At 36.1% G+C, this 23409-nt stretch overlaps 2 protein-coding genes across 2 annotated transcripts; one reads left to right on the plus strand and one right to left on the minus strand.

Moving 5' to 3' along the window:
• The first annotated feature begins 46 nt into the window (after positions 1 to 46).
• On the plus strand, positions 47 to 6509 carry LOC117339100 (mannosyl-oligosaccharide glucosidase-like). Its single transcript, XM_033900478.1, has 2 exons — positions 47 to 714; positions 3715 to 6509. The coding sequence occupies exons 1-2, from the start codon at positions 151 to 153 to the stop codon at positions 5608 to 5610; spliced, it is 2460 nt and encodes an 819-aa protein (XP_033756369.1). The 5' UTR covers positions 47 to 150; the 3' UTR covers positions 5611 to 6509.
• LOC117339101 (alpha-centractin) lies at positions 5756 to 22692 on the minus strand. Its single transcript, XM_033900479.1, has 11 exons — positions 22576 to 22692; positions 20804 to 20868; positions 20345 to 20420; positions 19050 to 19175; positions 18552 to 18676; positions 17834 to 18050; positions 17253 to 17345; positions 15076 to 15250; positions 13663 to 13724; positions 12571 to 12611; positions 5756 to 11098 (listed from the first exon to the last, which is right to left on the minus strand). The coding sequence occupies exons 1-11, from the start codon at positions 22624 to 22626 to the stop codon at positions 10996 to 10998; spliced, it is 1134 nt and encodes a 377-aa protein (XP_033756370.1). The 5' UTR covers positions 22627 to 22692; the 3' UTR covers positions 5756 to 10995.
• Between the last annotated feature and the right edge of the window lie 717 nt (positions 22693 to 23409).

Consider the following 23409-nt stretch of genomic DNA (forward strand, 5'->3'; position numbering starts at 1 on the left):
GATCACTTACGCGTTTTACTTCTATGCATAAGTGTACCATAGCGGCTGCTTTAAAGTGACACCGAGTCCATGCTGACCACGTCGGCGAAAGACTGTTAGGGAGTCTAACAAAGCATTATTCGGAGACTCCATGAGTTACAACGATTCCTGATGGCAGGTAACAACGACGTCAGAAGACGTACTGGCAACAGACATAAAGGCAAAGATGCAGAGAATGGCGACGGAGATCACAAAAAGAAAGCCGATGCAGCCGGTGGAACATGGATGGTTTTTGGACTTGTGTTGGTAATTACTGTAACATGCGGAGTAGGATATTTCGCTTATTTGCAATACTGCAAGGGCATTGTTAACACACCTTTAGCTGTGTCTAAAATTAACGCAGACAACAGTTCAAGTCCAATAGTCGATCCGGAAAGATTTTGGGGGACGTACCGGTCAAACTTGTACTTTGGAATGAAATCAAGAAGTCCCCGTTCACCGGTATTTGGGCTTATGTGGCTACAGCAGTTAACGGAGAAGATGCCACCTCCAATCCGACATTGGTGTGATCAGGACGACCAGCTGAGAAAGTATGGATGGCTTAAACACGACGGCAGGAACTTTGGTATCCAAGAAATTGAAGATAATGGTTTTGTTTTGAGAACAGAATTTGTCAAAAGAGCTGGTGGGCAACATGGAGGAGATTGGACTGCGAGGATTGTTGCGACAAATTTGGTATGTTGTGTATTTAAATTTGAGAAATTGAGAAATGAAAGATTGTTTTCTAATTACTGCTGAGTAGAGAATTAATTTAAGTTATATATGTACATGTATATGCGATGAAACTTCGGACAGTTTGACCATAAGTAAATGAAATATTGTTGAACCGACTGTTTAAACTATGGAAAAACATATGCATGCTTCAGAAAATAAGAGTGAGTTTGAACTACCCCGAGTTAACATCATCGAAGATCTCGGGTAAACAGTAAATTGTTAATCAATACCAGATATCGCCTAATAAAGGTTATCACCATGACCAGGTGGCTGTTCCTTTCAACTAATTACTTTACCGTCACACCTTGCGAGCTGCCTCTGGTATAAGGATTAAGTTTAAACAAATAAAGGTAACTCATTGATTGTCAATAATTATGAGATGGTCTTTTTGACAACACACTCAGGTTGGGGAAAAGTACCAACTTGTGTATAATACTCAACCTTGCATACTATATGCCAACTAAATTTAAGTTTTGTAACAAAAAATAGCCAAAATCACTCTAAAGCTAACTTTTGAAAAATTTCCCTCCAAATCACATTTATTTAGTCAGGAAACCTCATACAGATGCAAAAATAAAAAAATTATCTGCACGTTGGAAAGTACCAAAAATTGATGCAATACTTCCGGTAATGTAACATCAAGTTTCTAGTTACTCGACAATGCTCAGTAAACATATTCTAGTGAAATTTTATTTACCTTGTCATAAATGGAATTCGCTATTAAGAAACATGTTTCAAAAGTTACTGTTTAATCAATTTCGCATATTTTTAGTAACAAATTGATACTAGAACTGGAGTATAAAACGTGAATTCGCGTATTTTACGCAAGTTGGCGGTTTTCCCCAACCTGACACTGGCGATATAGGAATTATTAATTTTCCATACAGTGCAATATCAGCATCATGCACTGATCAAATGTAATACATAGTCAAGACCTAAAGATACATTTAGCTGTCTCTTGCTCAGTGTATTTTAACACTGAGTGAGAAAAATGGTTTGTGTGTCACAGTTGTGCTGCAATGATCACACACATATAACCCATTACCGTAACCCTTAATTGGTTCATCAGTTGCACACTCAGGATATGTTTCTGGGGTGATCCAAAGCTTTCATTGGAGTTTGTTAAAAAAATCTTATCTTATGTTTGTCATTCGACATGTTTCGACAATCTGATTCAAAGGTAAATTATCACTAGCTAGATATCAAGTGTTTTTATTGAAAGAAAAAATGTGTTTTAGAATTATCTGTCAATTTAAACTGACTGGAGGTTTAACAAATTCAGATAATTAAAATATTGTATTTTCTAGATTTCATAGAGATACTCGTAATGTAAACCTCAGATTTATGTTCTGTACGAAATCCAAAATGGCCACCATGGCCTACAATCCCAATGGTTGTGGTAGCAGTGTACAGTAAAAATGCCAAATTCGGAAAAATATGGCACATGCTTTAGATATGTAAACATTGCCAGTTAACCTTACATATAACCTCTAATAAAGTATATATATTTGAAATCTGTACAACATTTGCAATTTTAATAGAGCTCTGAAGGATAAGTAAACTGATATTTTCTGTGATTTTTAGAGCTGTGAATACCATGGTAACAGCTTAAAAAATTCTCAAAAATTGCAAAATATTATGATATTTGACCCAAAATGGCACAATTCTCTACACAATTTTTTTTCTGAAACCTATTTAAAATTAAATATCTCTATCCCAAAGACAGAATTAATCTTGTTTGGACATATGTTGTAAATTAAGTTTTTCCGCTATCTTACCTTTTCTGTGGGCTTCCATTTTGCGCTGTAGGCAAAACTAAATTTCCTGTGTAAACACACGTTCGGAAAATCCGGATATTTAAAATCCGGAACCAATTTATTGATTTTTGTTTTAATAAATGTGAAGCCTGTATGTACTACTTCATACTGGATATACCAATTATAGTGTACATTTATTTTTTCATTTTTTATACATATCGTAATACAGGAGTTATTTGCTTAACAAAAAAATTGCCCATGGCCAGGCTGTCTTACTGTGGTGTGCTACCTTATACATCACTTTTGTTAATTCTAATTTTACTAAAAACCCCATGAATGTCTAGAATATGTTCCGACGAACAAAATGACATATCGGGTTACTGTGTATCTTTAATAGTCACCGAGTATTGCTGATTTCCCTGAGAGGTGTATTTTGACAACTTTTTCTCCCAATCCAGTTATAAGGGGAGGTAATTTTAAAGATGAAAACTCCCATAATTCTGTATATCTCTTGAATAAAGTTGTGTTTTGAGTTGAATGTGGTACTTTGAGTCTCTGTGCATGTAATCAAGCAAAAAATACTATACAACTATCAAATTTAGCCTTGTAATATGACGTCAAAGTTACCATGACGTCATCAGTAACTATGACGTCATCAGATGGTATCTATGACGTCATAAATACTCAATGGTGTCATAATAAATAACCAAATTCCTTTCCAAACCTCAGCTTAGCAACACATGCAAATACTGCTCGACTAGAGATATCTTCTCTTTAGCTTGATCGTAAATCTAGAGAGGTCCTGGGTTTGATCCCTAGTGGAGGCAGTGATTCTAATTCAACTAACCATAGTCTGTTGCATCAGTACAACTACACTGCTACTGAGTATGTACACTGCAATAGTTTCAGTTGCACAAAATATTAAAAGTGTATTCAATTCCTTCTAATTTATTAATATATTTCTTTCGGACTCTGTTTTGATTACATTTTGGTCGGTTTATATCGCACAAATTATTCAAATGTATTAAATTCACTTCACATAAAGATAACTGTATACACTGTTTGACTCTTTTCAGTCTGATCTGTTTCGTTTTGGTATCTGGCTTTACCGTAGACCTTAAAAATCATTTAGTTTTACCATGTTCATTATTTATGATCTATTTCGAAATTGTGATAAATGCCAGATTGTCTCTGTTTGTTACAGGAACAGAAGAAACCAGTGGTCCTGTCCCTCATGTTCTATGTGGCCCTGGATGGTCAAGGCAGTTTAGAACCCCAGATGTCGAGAAACAGACTCAGTGGCATAAGGGGTCATTCTGAGGAACTTGGCGACTTTACATTACATTTCCCAAAGACCAAAACAAAGACACAAACTAAATACAGCCATCTCATAACATATACATCACGGTTAGATCAGCTCAAAAATGTGGTAACCAACGCTATGAAGGTAGATGCGTGGGACAAACAACGTACTCAGCCTTACTTCGTGCTCGGCGGACGTCTCGTACCACGTGACAGTCCCGGGGGTCCTAATTTTATGGTCCAACAAGTCACAGTTGAGCTGCCTTTTGAGATGGAAATTGTCTTTGAATCGGGAAGTGTACTTAACAGACCTGATACATTATCTGATGAAATATTTTTAAAAGAATTGGCCAAGTACTCGCAAGCATTCGATGACAAATTTTCTGCCACTTTTAATCTGGAAGGTAAAGGCTATAGCCAAGATGAAAGTAACTTTGCTAAAGCTGCTCTCAGTAATATGCTTGGTAGTATTGGCTATTTCTATGGATCCTCCATCGTCCAGTCCCGTTATAATGAGAACCCTGTAGAGTACTGGCCGGCAGCTTTGTACAGTGCTGTTCCTTCAAGATCATTCTTCCCACGTGGTTTCCTGTGGGACGAAGGATTCCATAATCTACTGATCAGCCGATGGGACATTGAAATATCCAAGGACATTATTTCCCATTGGCTAGATTTGATGAACACAGAGGGGTGGATTCCAAGAGAGCAAATTCTGGGAGTTGAAGCACAAGCAAGGGTGCCACAGGAATTTGTTGTTCAGAGAAATGAAAATGCAAACCCGCCAACATTATTCTTGCCACTTCAAAGAATAATCAACCAGATATCATCTTCAAATAATCCCAAAGATCAAACATTCTTGAAGTTTGTGTACCCGCGTTTGAAAGAATGGTACAACTGGTACAATTCAACACAGACAGGAAAGTTGCCTCTCACCTACCGATGGAGGGGACGGGATTCAAAGACAAACAAGGAACTGAATCCCAAAACTCTGACTTCTGGGTTAGATGACTACCCCAGGGCATCTCATCCATCTGAAGACGAACGCCATGTTGATCTGCGATGCTGGATGGCATTTGCATCTGGTTTGATGTCAGACATTGCAGAGGCACTTGGAGAGGATCCAGCGGAATATAAGGCAACACACAAATTATTAACCGACAATAAACTGCTGAATGAATTGCACTGGTCCTCCCAGAAGCAGCAATACTCGGACTATGGTCTGCACACAGATAAAGTCCAGTTACAGCGCCCTAAACCCCCAGCAAACTTACAACCTGGACAACCGAAACCACAACTGGATAAGATCAGGGCTGTGTCAAAGGAACCAGAGTATAGATTCGTTGATACATTTGGTTACGTTAGTCTTTTTCCGTTCCTACTCAGAATAATTGACACAGATTCTGTCAAGTTGTTTCAAACTATGGCCAAATTACAAAAACCTGAATATCTCTGGACTGAATATGGATTGAGGTCATTGTCTAAAAGTGCATATTTATATAATCGATATAACACTGAACATGACCCACCATATTGGAGAGGTGCAATTTGGATAAACATGAATTATTTAGCTCTGGGAGCTCTTCACCACTATTCTGTTACGCCTGGAAAATACCAGGAACTGGCAAAATCTACATACAAAAATTTACGACAAAATGTTGTACAGAATATTTTTAAAGAATACAGGCGAACAGGTTATGTATGGGAACAGTACAGTGATAAGTTTGGCTCTGGAAAAGGAAGTCATCCGTTTACGGGCTGGTCTGCTCTCGTTGTCCTCATCATGGCCGAGGAATACTAACCTAATCCATACATATCCATGTTGCCAATAATGTTCAGGTGATTGTTAAAATTAATTGAATACATGTATAACATTTTTTCTAAACCATGAATCATTGTGTCAAATATTTTTCATTTTGTATAAAAAACACTGAAGAAAGTCTCCATCAAATTGAAATATTTTATTTCCTTTTTTGTTACCATAACATACATATTTATCAGTGTAATTTTCATTTACACAAAAATTTTTGAAGCCTCTCATTGTATGTCACTGAAATGGGTTGGGTAAGCTACACAATTTCCCATCACCAGTCGTACCATTAAACACCTATCTAGATCTCCTGCACTTAGAATAGTATAAGCAGAAGCTAAACGAAAGCAAAAATGTCAATAATGTAAATTATCTAATGACAATGGAAATTGTCAGAGAAAAACATTGAAGGAAACTAAAGATACACAGTGGAACCTTAGTATACAAGACAATCCTCACACATTTCCAATATCATAGATGTTGATTTGTTTTTAGCTCGCCTGGTCAGAAACGTCCATATTTTTCTGTCATGGATTAGACTAGCTACTTTTAATACTCTACATTGGGGGACCAGTCCCACCTTTTGTATAAAATTGGTTCCAATATTTCACCCAATTTGGTCAAGTCCACTGCACTAGTAGAAATTTTCGGGGAAATTAAAGAAAGGACAAAGGAGGGATGCTGTGCCATGCCCTGCAAGCTAAATTTGTAATTGCCACAGAATTGCCTCTTTGTCCATATCAAATTAATCCTACCTTGTGAGTGCCAACATATCAATTTTGAACTGATTCTTTGTAGAATTGTTGACCAAGATGCATCAAAATCATGTCATACTAGTTAATATTATTATGTTAAGATGTAAACGAATTACAGCACAGTGTGCAAATTAACTCTGCAGTTTTTTGTTTATATTTGTCCGATAGCAAGGTTCCATAGTACACAGTAACAAGTCTGTAGACTGACCAAGGTTTAGCATTCCACCAAAACGACAGTCTGCAGATCTAGACTAACAAGGTTCCACAGTACACAGAAATGACAATCTGCAGACAAAAAGGACTGCAAATTATGTCTATAACTACCTGCAGCAGGGGCCGCGATATTCCATTTGTTTAGAGTGCTGGCAACATGACCTCAGGTGAAGCTGAGGTGCATGGTTTGACGCTCCCTTCCCGAGTTGGTTTGTGTTTCTCAGGAAGCTGAGAAATGGTAGAGTCTGTGCTTTCGTGGTGGTGTCCTTGGGCAAGAAACTCTACCCTATTCTATTTGCTCCGATTGGCATATATTAAACTGGCCTATTGTATGTTGTTCAATGAGGTAGTCACCAAGTACTACAGGGAGACCTCGCATTAAAATGACCCTGGCTGTTCACAGGGTTATAAATCCAGCAAACAAACAAGCCTGCAGCAGCAATGTAGTGATTCAAGTCTCTCTACACTGATACATGACTTTACCAACTTTGTGGACACTTTATTAGATACATGTATATTTAACAAGAGGCCCAATAGGCCTGAATCACTCGAATGCCACTAAAGGAACTTTAATGTTGATTTATGCCATTGATGTGGATGCTAAGCTGATTATCTCTTTATTTCAATGAGAGAATCCCTAGAAAATTCATTTTAAAAATTTAACAGCTTCATCCCATATTTTCCAGGTCCATATCCTGAACCCTCATTTGAACAAACTTGGTAGCCCTTCACCCCAGCAAGATACATGCCCAACATCAGATCTCTGGGCCTCTTCATTTTGAAATATTAGGCCCATGACCTTAAATGTAGATCAAGTTAATTCAGTTCTTCACACCTGGAAGTGCTTCACCCCAGCATGCTACAGGCCCAATATTAGGTGTCTGGGCTTCTCGGTTACCGAGAAGAAGTAATTTCAATACTCCAGCATTTTTGACCCTTGACCTTGAATCTAGCTCAGGTCATTCATTTGAACAAACCTTATAGTCTTGAGCCCAGCATACAACAAGCCTAAAATCAGGCCTCTGGACCTCTTGGTGATAAGAAAGAAGTTGGTAAAAGAGAAAAGTTTATGCTGGACAGTTGGAAGACCGTCATCCTGCACGATGGCATAAGCTTTTCGGGCATGGTGAACTAAAAACAGTTTTGCTTAAGAGTTTGGTGGTCATTCAAGTTGTGTTTCAATGCCTAAAATACTATAATATTGGCTTGCAATGCTTACTCGGCTGATGATATTGGGGGGAAAATGCACTGAAAGCACACATTAGCTGACCAAGGGTATTTTATATTGCACACATCACTTATAACACAAACAATCATTTCTGACAAACAGTCTTGATAACATAATTCACTGTTCCAACTTTGCCTGTAATCATAATCTAAAAGTTTCAGAAGATAGATTTCTATTCCCTACATGACAGACTTTCAGTCTAGTTGAACACAAGGATAGGTTTACTGGCAATGTCTGGATATGTTATTCACGGAACAATGGATAGACAGCACATTGGGCCGATACACCAATCTTGAATTTTTTGTATCAAATTTTGAATACATGATTTTATAATACAGTATTTTACATTTCAAATCCATTACATACATGCATTATCACACTGCCTGTTTAAGGAAATTGCTCTAGGTTTTTCCATAACATAAAAAAAAAACACAAATAGTAATCAAATATCTGATGAGGGATACTGATAGTTCTTGTAGACTTGTAATTTCCGCTCCTCTACAATGCTCTACAATACACTTCAATACAATTACATTGCAGTGTATCGTAGAGTACCGTAGAGGAGTGGAAATTACAAGTCTAATTTTAATTAGATTGCTGATAGTTCAAAAGTACTCAAAACTCATAAAAACTTTTTTGTTAAATTCAAAAATGGGAAACACAGTTCAATGGTAAACATATTTTTAGAGTAGATATCTAGAAAACTAACATATCCAGAAACTTGTACTGTCCAAAATCAGTTTTAAACTTGAGTAAGCATGTAAGGTTGAATACAATGATATAATGAAAAGTTTTAAGAATAGAAAAATATCCTAAAAAAACATGCACACTAACAAAATTATCAGATTCTATAGCGGAACAAACGCAGGCAACTCGTGTCAAAAACTAAAAGTATAAAACATTGTGCTCATCCTTTACATGTAATGGCGCTAAAAAAATTGAATTACTTAAATGAGAAAACTACCCGAATGTTACTGAAAGTTTACAGGCTAATATATAAAATTGAAAAATTATGATCTGACAATTAGCTATGGGAAAAATTCTAATACATGTACAGGCAGTTAGGGTTTTTTCTTGGTAAATTTTACAGCAGACTGTATTTGCATGATTTGAGAAAGTATATTTAATTTTTAGTATGTGGAAATCACTGAGAGTGAGTGGTGGAAGGTAGTCGAAAAATGTCTCTGTACACGGAGAAACAATTTTGTGACAGGAGGTAATCGCATTACCTTGTTTGTTCGATTTCATAACAATTCTATAATATAAATCATTAAAACATTAATGGGGAATGGACCAAGCAAATTATCAAACTATTTCAATATTAATAGGACATTTGGTTTTGATAAAGAGAATGGATGAACATGTGTTATGAATGACTTCAACAGTAAATGTCCAACCACGGAAACTAGTAGATACAATATCTGAATCTAGCAGATTTTTTTCCTCTTATATTGGCCCTTTTGTGAAATGTAGTTGTAATCATCTTTTACATTTGACCAAAAAATTGAACTGCAGATGAATCTGAGAACAGCACCTTATCATTAATAACTGATTAATAGACTACTAGAAAGTTGAGTAGTTTGTTACATTTCATATCCGTTTGGCTTTGACCTTGACCTTTAATATTTTGGTATCGGATCTTGGACAAGAATTAAGAATATAAAAAAAAAAAAAAAAAAAAAACAACCACCTTATTCTACTCGAAATATGAATGCTACAAACTACTAGTGTTTTAGTGTTTTAATATGAGGAACAAAAAAACATTTCTGACAATGTACGAATCCAGCCTTGGTCAATGGTGTCATGATTACTACGTTATAAAATCTTCAAAAGCATTCATGCATAATAAATATATCATTTAATTTAAATAGAATTGGACTCACGCTTAAATAAGTTTTTCTTCCCAACCTTGACATACAATCATTGTTAATAAACCTATTTGACACCAACTGTCTCTGAGAACACATCTTAAATGAACAAGTGATGTCAAGGAACGAAATCAATTAATGCTTCAACAGAATCTCAGTTTCCATATAACGGGGCACCAACCCCTAGACATGGAGTTGGTATAACCCATTTTTTATCTGGATCAAACTAAACCCTTTTATAAGGGATGGAAGGTAAGAATTGATTTATACAATGATGTAGTACACACATTGAGATGATTAGCACTGACATCACATAACAACTTCATATCAACAAAATGAAAAGCGAAAGGAGTATTGTTTTGTTGATGGTAATGATGGAACACAGTTGCTTGTAGCGAAATTAAACTTAGAACATTTTCCTGTTTTTGTATCTACACAGGATTTATGCCCAGCAAATGCTGAACTGAATGTAACCTCAACATTTTTTATCGTGTACTTTATACTCCTTCTCTCGGACATGGGTCAGTAAATTCCCCATGAACAATAGCTTATTTGAATCTATTGTTTAATCACTTTGTATTACTTCACAGGTCTGGCCGCCTCATGCATGTAACTGAGGTGTTCAAATTTTGTTATCCATGTTGATTAATCGAAATAGTTTTTTGGATACAACATGTAATACATGAAATGATATTGCAGCATCGTAACCAAATATACGTTTTGAGATTTCCGTAGAGATGTTCGCAGTGCCCCGGGACAGAATTGTCTTGTTAACACAGGAAAAACACTCTTCATAGAATGGCCCCAGGTACAGTCTCCCAACTCCTATCACAGCTGTATGAGTCCCTCAATCAACAGAACCATTCCGACTAAAAGCCAACTGTGTAGATAATGCTGGTGCACCGGGTACATTTATCAACAAACTACAAGCTTTAAACTGCAATGATTAATTTTTTCACAAAAGAAACAAGGATTGTGAATTTTTTGGAAAAGCTGTTTTTGAATTCTGATTTTTTTTTTACGAAATAAAAAGCGAAAATAAATTGCAGAAATTGGTAGATATTTAAGAATTCATCAGCATATTCCTCTTCAGCGAAATACAAATAAACCAACATAAATTAGGTTTAATATATAATTTTTCATTTCAAATGTTGAAAATCTTCTAGACCTTCCCTTATGGTATCCATCCAGACTTAAGCTCCTCAATGTTCCCAGCCAGCAATGTGATCTTGGCTCTGTATATAAATACACCTGGTATGTACATGTTCATAATTTGTCACAAGCCATACAATAACACTGTAGCTTGGTTGGGCTAGAATGTCTTTCTATGAATGGCCTTCACTCCCTCTTCGTTATACTCGCGTTTAGACACCCACATCTTCTTGAAAGTGTCGAGGGAAGCTAGGATCGATCCACTGTAATGTATAAACAAGTCCAGGTTTATTAACATGCTCCAAAAGAAAGAGATGCATGCTTAAATTCCTAATGCTACATCCATAGGACTATCAGAGATTGAATAATGTCAATTTGAACTTCCAAAGCAAGAATATCTTATAGAGTACTAGAAACAAATTTCAATAACATTACCCAAGAGGCCCCTGAATCTTCAATGTCCCCCGAGTTCGGAGATGTCAATACAATACAATATTTTTGGTTTTTAAACACGAATCAAATATTATACATATACAAAGTGTCATAAAACAATAAAAGGGTCTTATCTAATATCTAGCATACAAATTCCAGACTGTAGCAACTAGCAACTCTGAGTATGAACAAGGATATAGCAGAAATTTCAGTACATATCTGGCTATTTTGGGCCATCACCATCAGCCCCTGGGGTCAGTAAGGGCCAATATGTGCATACCATCGTATTGCCTCCCCAAACTGATAATACTAACTAAATTTGCATTAATTAATTGACATTGATTCAGGGATTTTGGGGAAAAGGTTGAAATGTACATCACTGATGGACATGCAGTGCACAAGCGACAAAAGGCAATTAACATAAGTTTCTTAAAACTTTGTCTGGGGCGACATAAAATATCTGGACTTTTAACATTTGTTTTAATATAGTATACGAAAACTCATGACTTAAACCATGTGACATTTTACAGCTGTTATCACATATACATAGCAAATCTGACAATTAATAAAACAAGAGGCTCAATGGGCCTGTATCGCTCACCTGCTGCCAACTTTGAAGTTGATCTAGGTCATTTATGCAGATGCTAAACTGATTACCACTTAATTCAAATTTGAGAAGTTATTTAAAGATTTCTAATATGTGACCTTGAATGCCAGATAACAGACACTGCACCCTGGTTAGTGTTATTGGATGTAAATATTTCAAAATATATATAAAAAAAAAAAATGATCAAAACAAAAAAATATTTTGATACACATCTACCCCAACGGTATTCTTTCTACCAATTTCACCAAAATCGATTAAGAAATGGAGAAGTTGTGTTCACAAAGAATTATGGACAGACAGATGTTATGATGAAGACAATACCTCATCAGCCATTTGGCCAAAGGTTATAAAAAAGCAATAAAATTCACAATATGTATGTTGGGTTCAGATGTTCATACTACTATGTAACTTTATTCCAGGTTTCTGAGAAACTGATAAATCATATAAGCTTTGAAGTCAAGTTTCCTAGCATCCCTAATGATCAAAATCATATCTGTACAATCTTCCACAAGGGTGTTGAGATGTCCATTATGCGATCTTACTACATATCGAGTTTAGTTAAATTTGAACTTAAACTTTGATTCACAGATCTAAACACAAAATTTTAATGTGAAATGTTTTATGATGTTACCACCATTGCAGCTAGAAAAGAAACACTGTAGCCTCACATTCATGGCAGACAAGACAAACACTTACCCTATCCAGGTGGAATATAATCTTTCCTGGGGAGCAGAAATCTGAAAGAGAAAGAAAGCATTTTTTTCATCCATCAGAATCATGTGATTGGGTGATGTTAACTATTGTAACCATCAGAAATGAAAAAAGTGCAATTAATGATTGCGAAAGCTCACCGGTGGCATCAATCACACTATGCATTCATTTTTTATGTATGTATAAGCATGTCATTTTGAAATTGTACGTCATACAACATCGCTCATAGACCTCTAATGGATGGAAAAACCAAATTAGAAAGGTGTGGACTTATAAGCTTTCCAAAACTAACCCCTAAAATCTTTAAGCGGCTTTTGATGCCAATAAAATTAAGTCCACAAAATGGTAAAATGCGAAAAAAAAAATCACAATTTGTCCTGCATGATTTTGCTATAACATCACTCCCAGACTTCTAATGAATGTATACATAAACCAAATTAGAAGGGTGTAAGACTACGACGCGAACGCCGGGGGTACAGCATTAGCTTGTAACCGGTGAGCTAATAAACTGCCTCTAATAATCATATCCATCACAATATTAAGGAAGGTTCACGTCAGATGTTTATTGTTTACATGTGATAATCTACCGAATTCACAAAGGATCATGTCGGATAGTTACCATGTATACATGTGATTGTCTACCATATTAACAAAGGTTTGTGTCAAAAGATTTTCAGCTGTGAGATGAGAAAAGGTTTTCGTTAACTGGAGTCTTCAAGTTATCAGAGTAACAGACAACAAACCATATATTGCTTTGTGAGCAGCTGTCACAATATCAAGTCAGCTTTGAAGATAATGTTGTGCAAGATGACCGAATATACAATGATATATACCGGTACTCAATATCTATATTGCCGACCATGGCAGGTGTAGTCTACGATCACGCGAGTGAGGTACGTAAATATGTCTGTGTACAAGCTTGACCAGGTGTAGACTACGCCGATAGTGGTCACGCACGGCCGAACATAAACACCTGGACGAGGTGACATAAACACCTTCACTTAGAGAAGTCAGCTCATCATGTACATTTACAACAATAATATTCCAGAGAATTTTAACTGCAGATGATTGACTTACCCTAATTTTTATATCCTTGGGAGAGAGTTTCCTAACCTCACTAAGCAGCCGATCACCGAAACCTGGAAGAGAAAACAACATATCAAATACAAGGCTGAGAACGACGAATGACATTCAAAGATGCACACCAATATGAAACACACTTTAATCTGTTGAAGCAATTGAGAATCCTAGAGGAATCTTGGCACCTGCTATGGAATGATCTTTATTTGGTCTAATCTTTTCTCGCATTTTCTCATCTTTCCTCTTCATCATTATTTTAAAACAATGGGAACCTACACAGAATCTCATGAGGATCTATCGATAACTTTCCGACAAAAATATCCAATATGGCCACCTATCAACCATTTGGTTTTATTTCCACTCATTCTCAAAGTTATGTATGCACAATAAGGGACCAAGGCAAAAAGCAATTACAAACTGTCAAAGTTTGGTACCAAGGGGAACCTACATATGAAGTTTTAGAATTAATCTTAGGTATTTCTCAAGAAATAGCGATAACAACCTTCATTTGTCATAATCAAAGATGCATGGCTGCCTGTTGACCATTTTGTTCTTTGGATCAAACTCAAAATCAAAAAGACACAACTAGAGATAAAAGGAAACCTACATATGAATATTTAGAAAATTTAATTTTGGTACTTGTCAAGAAATAGTGATTACAAGAATGGTTTATGGTGGCTCGTCCAAAGTTAAAGAGTGATTTGAATAGCCTGCCATTTGACGATGGGGGCTTAAAGTTTTAAATAATAACTTTCTGAAAACAAGAGAAGGCTACAAATGATATGAGAACAATCCAGGATCATTTTTCCAAGAAAAGGCAATAACAAAGGTTTACTGTCAAAATGACAACCCATTGGCCGTTTTGTTATCCAATGTCTCAAAATCTGTCATGGATAACTAGGGACCAAGCGGAATTACTTTCTCACATTAAAAACAATTGCTTAACATGAAAACTATTGGCAAATTTAATACAAATTTCCCTTATTTGGCACTGCCTCACTGACTCCAGGGGGGCCAGAGTCGCTAAAATTGGGAGATTCCACATTGTCTTAGACGATGAAGTCTTCTGCCATAAATTCCTATAGATGCGTCTTGATTGAGGACTCGTGATTGTAAAGCAATCTTATGACCTAGGGGAAGTAACTCGTAACTGCTTCTGATCTGTTTACGATGACAGATATTATCAGATCGTTCTCATTTTACTTTTATCTTTTAGTTGATAACATGAACTTCTAAGTTTAATTAGAGGTTACCAGTTGAAAAACTCGCAAATGTTTTTTAGTAAGTGGAAACTTCATTTCTGCTTAGGGGATCTGTTTACAATACTGTGCCCTAAATTATTCCCTCAACATTTCATTGTACATGCATGTGATAATTTGAACAGTAGGTTGGTTACAAGTTATACTGTACCTTTAAACAGTGTTGAACCTCCAGACAACACTATGTTGGAGAAAAGTGTGCGCCTTAGGTCCATATCAGATTTGCGTATAGAGTACTCCAGCACTTCATGTATTCCCTCAAACTCTTCACCAATCAGGTCAGGTCTAAACAGAAGCTCAGGCGCCCTAAACCGCGCTGGGCCTACCTGTTAAAACATTCACAATCAAACTATCAACAAGCATACTGGTTATTGCTAACACAATACATGTCCCTTACATCCCCGCTAAAAATATTAACAGTGATCCTTGATCTTGACCAAAAAACCCGTTACTCAAAAATGTCGAAGATATCATGGTCTTTTATTATTGTGTGATGTTTGATAGACAAACCTCAAGGAATGAAGTCGCTAGAGCACGGACAATCTTTGGAGTTATGTGCAAGACCGACGGAAATGAAACCTAGTTCCTCCTGTTTCACCAGTAGGGGATTATAACAGTCCCAGTACCCTAAACTCAATCAAAACAAAACTCAATAACTAACAGTTCTAGTACTCTAAGCCTCATCAAAACCGGGACTCAACAAGAGGCCCAAGACACCGACAATGTTGGCCAATTGCAATAGGCGATCCGAGACCTAGCAAGATATCCAAAAGAGATCTTGGCGTCCACCATTGAAAGATCTTTATTGGTTCTATGTCAGACCGATCTTCTCTCAATCTTTCTTATTTTCCTTTTAATAATCTGATATACCTCCAGTACTTTGCGAGAAATAGCGCAATCTTATTAAAATTAGACTTGTAATCTCCGCTCCTCTACAATACACTACAATACAAGATCTAACAACACCCCGTAGGAGGTCAAATCAGAATGACCTTTGAGCCCAACAAATCAGCCCGTCGCCTATAAAATTATCAATGTGATTTCATTCTTAGGAAGTATAAATAATAACGTTACATTTCCAAGGTATTTCGATGGTCGATAGCAACGGTAAACAATATGGCCTCGCCCACTCTGGCTCACGGAGAATACCTCACGGTTCACCCTGGACCCAAAAATCATGGGCTATTTTGACAAGATTTCAGAAATCGTATGAGCCAAAACATAGAAAATTGAAGAAATTTGTGAGTTTTGGTAGGCCATTTTGGAAAATATGGGGCAAATGGTCCCCTCCAGAGTTATTGATACCTCAACGAATCTATAGTTTTACAAATGTGTTAAATCTGCCTGTGTTTTTTTCCTTAATCATGGGAGAGATAGACAGTGAAGGCAACAGTGTCGTGAAAAAAATCAGTTTAAAAGGGAGAATAACCTGTACAGTAACGATTTTCGAAATCCAGTTGGAAACACAATCCTTCATGTCGACAAGACAATGTATAATCGTTTTCTGTTTTTCTTTCAATGTACCGTCCTGAGGATTAGCAACTTATTTTTATTGCCTTGGCCATTAAGATAGTCTACAAATAATGTTTGTGTGAAATTTTGCGCATTTCAAATCAAGCGCTGAACTGAGTCGTAAATACTAAGGAGATGCCACCGAAGACTTGTATAAGACTATTTGTCATTGGTTGACTAATGATCAGTTTTAATTGGCTTATATTTGAAGTTCAAAGGTCATGCTGAGATGACCTTCCTTGGGGTGTTGTTAGATCTTGTATTGTAGAGTATGGTAGAGGAATGGAAATTACAAGACTAATTTTAATTAGGATTGAGAAATAGCGATAATAAACTTTAATTCTAAAATCCAAGAAGGCCCCCCTGTTGGCCATTTTATCTTCCTGATTGAAAACTTAAATCAAATTGACACAACAAGGGACCTTGGGGAACCTATTCGCCCAACGTATGAGAAAAATCCATTCAGTACTTGAAACTGCAATAACAAACTTTAATTCTATGAATGCAAGATGGCTGCCTGTCAGCAATTTCATTTTTCTGACAAAAAATCTAAATTGACGTGGCACACCTAAGGACCAAGGGAAGGGAACCTACACAAGAAGTTTGAGAAATACCCCTCCACTCCTTTTCAAGAAATAGCTATAACGAGGACTGATGACAGACAGACCACAGACAGGGCAATTTGAAGATGATGATGATGGGCTAACAAAAAGGTCTGGAGTGGTTTAAGCAATGATTTTTCCTTTACATATGATATATATTCATATTCCTATATATATTACAATACCTGAGTGAAACCACCTTGAAACCACCTACCTCTATTGAACTGCCATCTGGTAATGTATATTGTGACTTCTCTGCTTCCATTGACTCTTCTTTTAAAGGATTAATAGATAAGTAACAAGCACGCTGAAACAGAAAATTATTCATATGAAAATAACATCTTGAAATAGTCCAATATTTATTTGCAGAATACATTCTTGAACACAATGAACCAGTAAATCAATCATGTAATACAAGCAAAATACCTAAACAGCTCATTCTTAATTCAATACTTTCAAACATATCAAAACAGATGATTTATAAATATGTACAAATAAATATGTTAATTGTTTTTAACTGGTTGACTGCGATTTCTTGGGCATAGTTTTCACCGCCATATTGTTTTGCATTGCTAAGCTCTGTTCGATTACTCTCGGATCTTATCATTAATGAGTGTACCATCATGAGGAATATTGAAGCCCTTGACAGATTTTGCCAGTGGCAATGTGATAGGCTAATCGAAAGTTCACCTGAATGTGACTGATCGGAGCACCTTCAGATGTTCAAGCGTAGTAAATAGTAAACGTAGCTATGTAACAGCAGATTTTAATCAGATTGGGTTAGATTAATCTCACCTCTTTAATGGTTTTAACAATTTCTAGCTCAGCTGATGTGTGGAAGTTGTAACCCTCCTTCCTCAAGAGAAGCCGTAGGTAACGTGTCACATCTCGGCCAGCAATGTCTGACCTCATAATACTGTGAGGCATTGCGAAACCCTCATAGATGGGTACAGAATGAGTGACCCCATCACCAGAATCCAATACAACACCTGTGGTCCTACCTGTAGCATACCTACAACATATGTAAGGTCAAAGTTCATGTCCTAAACCAAGACAGATGTAAGGTCAAAGGACACATCTACAACAAAGTCAGATGTAAGGTCAAAGGTTATAACTACAACCAAGATATACCGTAAGGTCAAAGTTCATATCTACAACCAAGACATATGTAAAGTCAAAGTTTGTGTCTACAAGTAATTACATGTAAGGGCAAAGGTTATTACTTCAACCAAGACAGATATAAGGTCAAATGACACATTTATAACCAATACAGATGTAAGGTCAAAGGTCATATCTACAACCAAGACAGATGAAAGGTCAAATGTCATATTTACTATCAAGACAGATGTAAGGTCAAAGGTCATATTTACACCCAAGACAGATGTTAGGTCACTGTTTTTATATGCAACAAATGTTCCACTGTAAATATAATATGAGATATAAACTCTAGATAGCTACTGGATCAATGGTTGGTAATAACCTCTATAATGACGGGCCTAAGAAGTATACTTACAGACTTAGTACAGCTTGCATGGAGATAAACAACGCTGGCACATTAAACGTTTCAAAGAAAATTTCTGCTGCTTTTTCCCTATTTCTTCTTGGATTTAATGGTGCTTCTGTCAGTAACACTGGATGCTGTAAAAATCACAAATAAAACCAGGTTATACTGAATAATCATACAATGTGTCTGTCTCAAAATCCTTAGCATAATTTCAGAATATGTTACAAATTAAAGACAAAATACAAGTTACATATTCAATAATGGCAACATAGAGAAGTTAAAATATATATATATATACCTTCCGGGAGGTGAGCCAATAACGATGTTTGTTTATGGACGGAGCATGCGCACAGACATATGGTGATTTACATTGCCAACCATCTGATATTTTTCAAACTTCACATATAGGCTTCATAGGTTTCTCTTAGTCCCTAGTTTTGCCCTTTGTTCTCCTCTATTCAATTTACACTTTGCAAAAATTTGAGAAAAAAATTTGTGATGACCTACCTCTTCTGAAAATGTCTGTAGTTGGTCCTTAGAATAAATATACTGCCAGATTCTTTCCATGTCATTCCAATCTTTCACACTACCATGCTCCATTGGATATCGTATCGTCAACAAGCCACGGTGTTCCTGTCATCATACATAATATATCTTGTGAACATGCATGTACTAGTTCGTTATTATCAAAGCTAAAGAATTACCTTCATGTTTAATGAATTAATCATTGTGTTCAGCTCCTTACAGACATTTGTTAATAACTTAATATCATATAATATTATAGATACCAGCCTCATCTGTCGATAAACTTATAAATACACCAGTCTCATCTGTCAACAAACCTATTATAGACATCTGTCAACAAATCTATTAAAGACATCTGTCAATAAACCTATTATAGACACTAGTATCATCTGTCAACAAACCTATTATAGACATCTGTCAATAAACATACTATAGATACCAGCCTCATCTGTCAATAAATCTACTATAGACACCAGTCTCATCTGTCAACAAACATATTATAGAAATCTGTCAACAAACCTATTATAGGCATCGGTCAAAAACCTATTAAAGACATCTGTCAATAAACCTTTTATAGAAATCTGTCAAAAACCTATTATAGACATGTCAATAAACCTATTATAGACATCTGTCAATAAACCTATTATAGACATCTGTCAATAAACCTTTTATAGAAATCTGTCAACAAACCTATTAAAGACATGTCAATAAACCTATTATAGACATCTGTCAATAAATCTATTATAGGCATCTGTCAATAAACCTTTTATAGAAACCTGTCAAAAACCTATTATAGACATCTGTCAATAAATCTATTATAGGCATCTGTCAATAAACCTTTTATAGAAACCTGTCAAAAACCTATTATAGACATCTGTCAATAAACCTATTATAGAAATCTGTCAATAAACCTATTATAGACACTAGTCTCATCTGTCAATAAACCTATTATAGAAATCTGTCAATAAACCTATTCTAGACATCTGTCAATAAACCTATTATAGACACTAGTCTCATCTGTCAATAAACCTATTATAGACATCTGTCAAAAACCTATTAAAGACATCTGTCAATAAACCTATTGAAGATATCTAAATAAACCTATTATAGACATCTATCAATAAACCTATAGACACTTGTCTCATTAGTTAATAAACCTTAAGACACTAGTCTTATCTGATCAATAAATCTATAATATTATAGACACCCTATTACCCTTGTCAAATAAAGAATTATTATCATAATAAGTCAGATTTATATGTTTCATATTAAATTACCTCAGCATCAGGACCCAGGAAGACATCCCCTTCCAAAGCTCCTGCCATGACACGTACATGTTTAGGGCGACCAATACTGCAACAATAATAGGCTCATACAAATGCTTTGCCAGAAAAATTTATGTTAGAAATTAGGTGTTCACCAAATATAAACCCATACTAGAATCCATATCTTCATATCACCAATTTACAAGCTCATAATCACTGACCAGTCATTCGCTGGCAATGAGGTATGGCTGAAATATTCAAAGCAAGTAATTACTGGTTTTGTTCTGCGTCAATGGATAGATCTAACACAATTGATCATTAGATGTGTAAAAGAACAGGGAAAAAACACATTCCTGCTGAGTGTCCAAACAGGAATTGAACCTGGTCTCCTGTACAGGCCACACCAACCCGTTCCTTTTACAGACGTATATATATCTTAAATTATATCGGTCTTGTGTATGTTATACTTACAAATTAGGAAAATGATATTTTGGCACCTGGTCTCCAGCAAAACCTGCCTTAATTACTCCAGACCCCTGTAGAAAAACAACAGAACATTATCTGTTATTTTCCAAAATGCAACATTTAAGAATTTTTTGATATTTTGTATGAATATGGCATGAACATTAATTAATAAGTAGAATGCAAAGATTCTAAAATTGATTTCAATATGACTTAATCGTTTCTTTTCACCAAAGAGGTTGAATACCAATATATTGCTATATCACCATTGATTCAAAATTGTGCATCAAAGCATAGCTCAAGGTATGGTAGCCCAAGTTTTCTTTGGCCCTGTCACCAAGTCTGGTGTACATGGGCCCTACACCAGACATGGTGACAGGGCCAGAGAAAACTCGGGCTAAAGGTATGGACGAGGGTGAATTTGTGTATCCCGAGCCAAGTCCAACCTCAGGTAATCAATGCAATTACAGCCATCATCACTGCGGTTACTTAAGTCACTATTTGACATGGAATCAACTGAAATTCATGCTTAAATTAATATTTTTGTAACCAGCTAAATTTACTTGTTGTATGTATAATGTATAATGTAAAATATTACAAAATTAAACCATGCATCTGGAATAATGAGCAAAAAAATGTAAATAGTCATGCTTGAGTGCAGGCCACACAAAATCACCCCATGAAAACTGAAAACCGTTTATTTCTAATGTTTTCAGAAAATTTTACTGACATGGTTAGTTGAAAAACAACAACTAGAATTGTGGTAGAAAAAATGACAGTAGTAATCAATTAAGCCAGAGAGGAGAAAAATGAAAAATAACCAATGCTCGGGCTTGGGACCTCAGCTGGGGCTCGGCTCAGGACCCCCACCCAATAATTGCAAGGTGTTCCAACCTGTACATTCTCTTAAAGTGCAGTGGTAGTGAAGGTTTTATTTTTAACATGTCTGTGTCGGCCAAAAGTTTCCCAATGGTGGGCTCACGCAAAACCATGTACATTGATTTTTATTGGTCTGGAGATATTCTCAAATCAGTGGTCTTACCATGGCCAGTGTCCTCCTGGGGCCATCCTCCTGACCCTTTTCAAGTTGTTTTTTTGTACTTCATGTGATTGAAACTCTGAATCTGATCAAATGATACTGTTTGATATTTGAAGGTTGTAACTTGTAAGAATAGCTCTACCTTCTGATGAGCCATCGATACATGCTCCGTGATCAACTGAGTAACGGTTTTTATCACTAACGTTATATGCTGTACCGAGTACTGGACTCATGATCATGATCAGTTGGCCATGTTAATTAGGCCTACGTACCTGGACATGCCACACCAACCCACACCTACTGCAGATTTATGTGATTCTGGTGAAATTGCAAAACATAAACTAACAGAAATTTGTTAGCGGTAACCGACCTGGTAATATTCAAGAATAAATTCATGTTCTATAGAACTAACTAGCAGGACTGGGAGGGGATCTGAATAAGACGAGTTACCTCCCCGTAACGATCGATCGCAGCAGTTTAACAGACACATTTTGATTTCCCATCGAAGGAAACAAGACAAAATGCATATTGAGTACATCTCTTCAATATTGGGTTATCGGTTATTATTTAAATACAAAAACTGAGAAATATTATAATCGTTATTCACATATAAAATGAGTCATTTGCTATCAACATAAAAAAAAATGGCCTCCGTTTTCAGCCGCATCAGCAGACAGATGCCTGTGAGCCATTGCGATATTTCGAAGGCAAACAATACTGTAGAAAATCAAGTCTAACTTACGTTGTCTATCACAACGGGCTGGTTCGCTATCACATCAGAATATGGTTCCATTTATTCTCCCCGTCATTCATCTACACAACCATCGATCTTGGTCTAAGGCGTGTCTAATATAAAGATACAAAATGGTGGATGGAAATTTCCGGACTCAACTTGCGTGGTCGGTATTTTTTTTTTTTTTTTTAATAAAAAAATCAATAATCAGATATAAAATAAGATATGTTATACATTTTATAGTAGGTCTCTGTTCTCAGAGTATTTTTTACTAATTTTAAATACAGGGGCGGATCCAGGACTTGATGCCACGGTGCCGAGGGGAAGTATTAGAAAATAAATCTTTTGTGCTTGATTAGTATGATTTCTGATGGCGAAAATTCCAATTTTGTAAATAAAAAAAAAGATGGAATAAAATTTCATTAAAAACAATAAATGAACAAATTAAAAGAAAAACCCACTTCATTTTGACAAAAATTGTCTCTTGTACTACTTCATAAGTTAATGAGCTATTAAGTGTTAGTTATTTTTCTTATATACAGTACATGTATTTGTTTCACATTTTAATACCAAACAACTGAAAATTCGAAATACTGTAATAAACACATTTTCTATCATAAATTAAGACTTCTGTGTACATTTTTAGTCTTTGATGCCTATATTTTATAGGGGACGCGGTGGCCGAGTGGTTAAGGTGTCCCGACACTTTATCTGACTAGCCTCTGGGGCAGTTGCCAGGTAATGCCAGGTAATGACCATAGGCCGATGGTTTTACTCCGGGTACTCCGGCTTTCCTCCACCTCCAAAACCCTGGCACGTCCTTAAATGACCCTGGCTGTTAAT

Source organism: Pecten maximus, chromosome 12, assembly GCF_902652985.1.
Source record: "Pecten maximus chromosome 12, xPecMax1.1, whole genome shotgun sequence".
NCBI lineage: Eukaryota > Metazoa > Mollusca > Bivalvia > Pectinida > Pectinidae > Pecten > Pecten maximus.

What these genes read in the sequence shown, in the direction of transcription:
- LOC117339100 (XM_033900478.1), top strand. Translation starts at nt 151, where the DNA reads ATGGCAGGTAACAACGACGTCAGAAGACGTACTGGCAACAGACATAAA. An exon ending in GGATTGTTGCGACAAATTTG is followed by an intron (nt 715 to 3,714) that starts GTATGTTGTGTA and finishes TGTTTGTTACAG; the next exon opens with GAACAGAAGAAACCAGTGGT.
- LOC117339101 (XM_033900479.1), bottom strand. Translation starts at nt 22,626, where the DNA reads ATGGAACCATATTCTGATGTGATAGCGAACCAGCCCGTTGTGATAGAC. An exon ending in ATGCAAGCTGTACTAAGTCT is followed by an intron (nt 18,051 to 18,551) that starts GTAAGTATACTT and finishes CATATGTTGTAG; the next exon opens with GTATGCTACAGGTAGGACCA. An exon ending in CAGATGGCAGTTCAATAGAG is followed by an intron (nt 15,251 to 17,252) that starts GTAGGTGGTTTC and finishes ATGTTTTAACAG; the next exon opens with GTAGGCCCAGCGCGGTTTAG.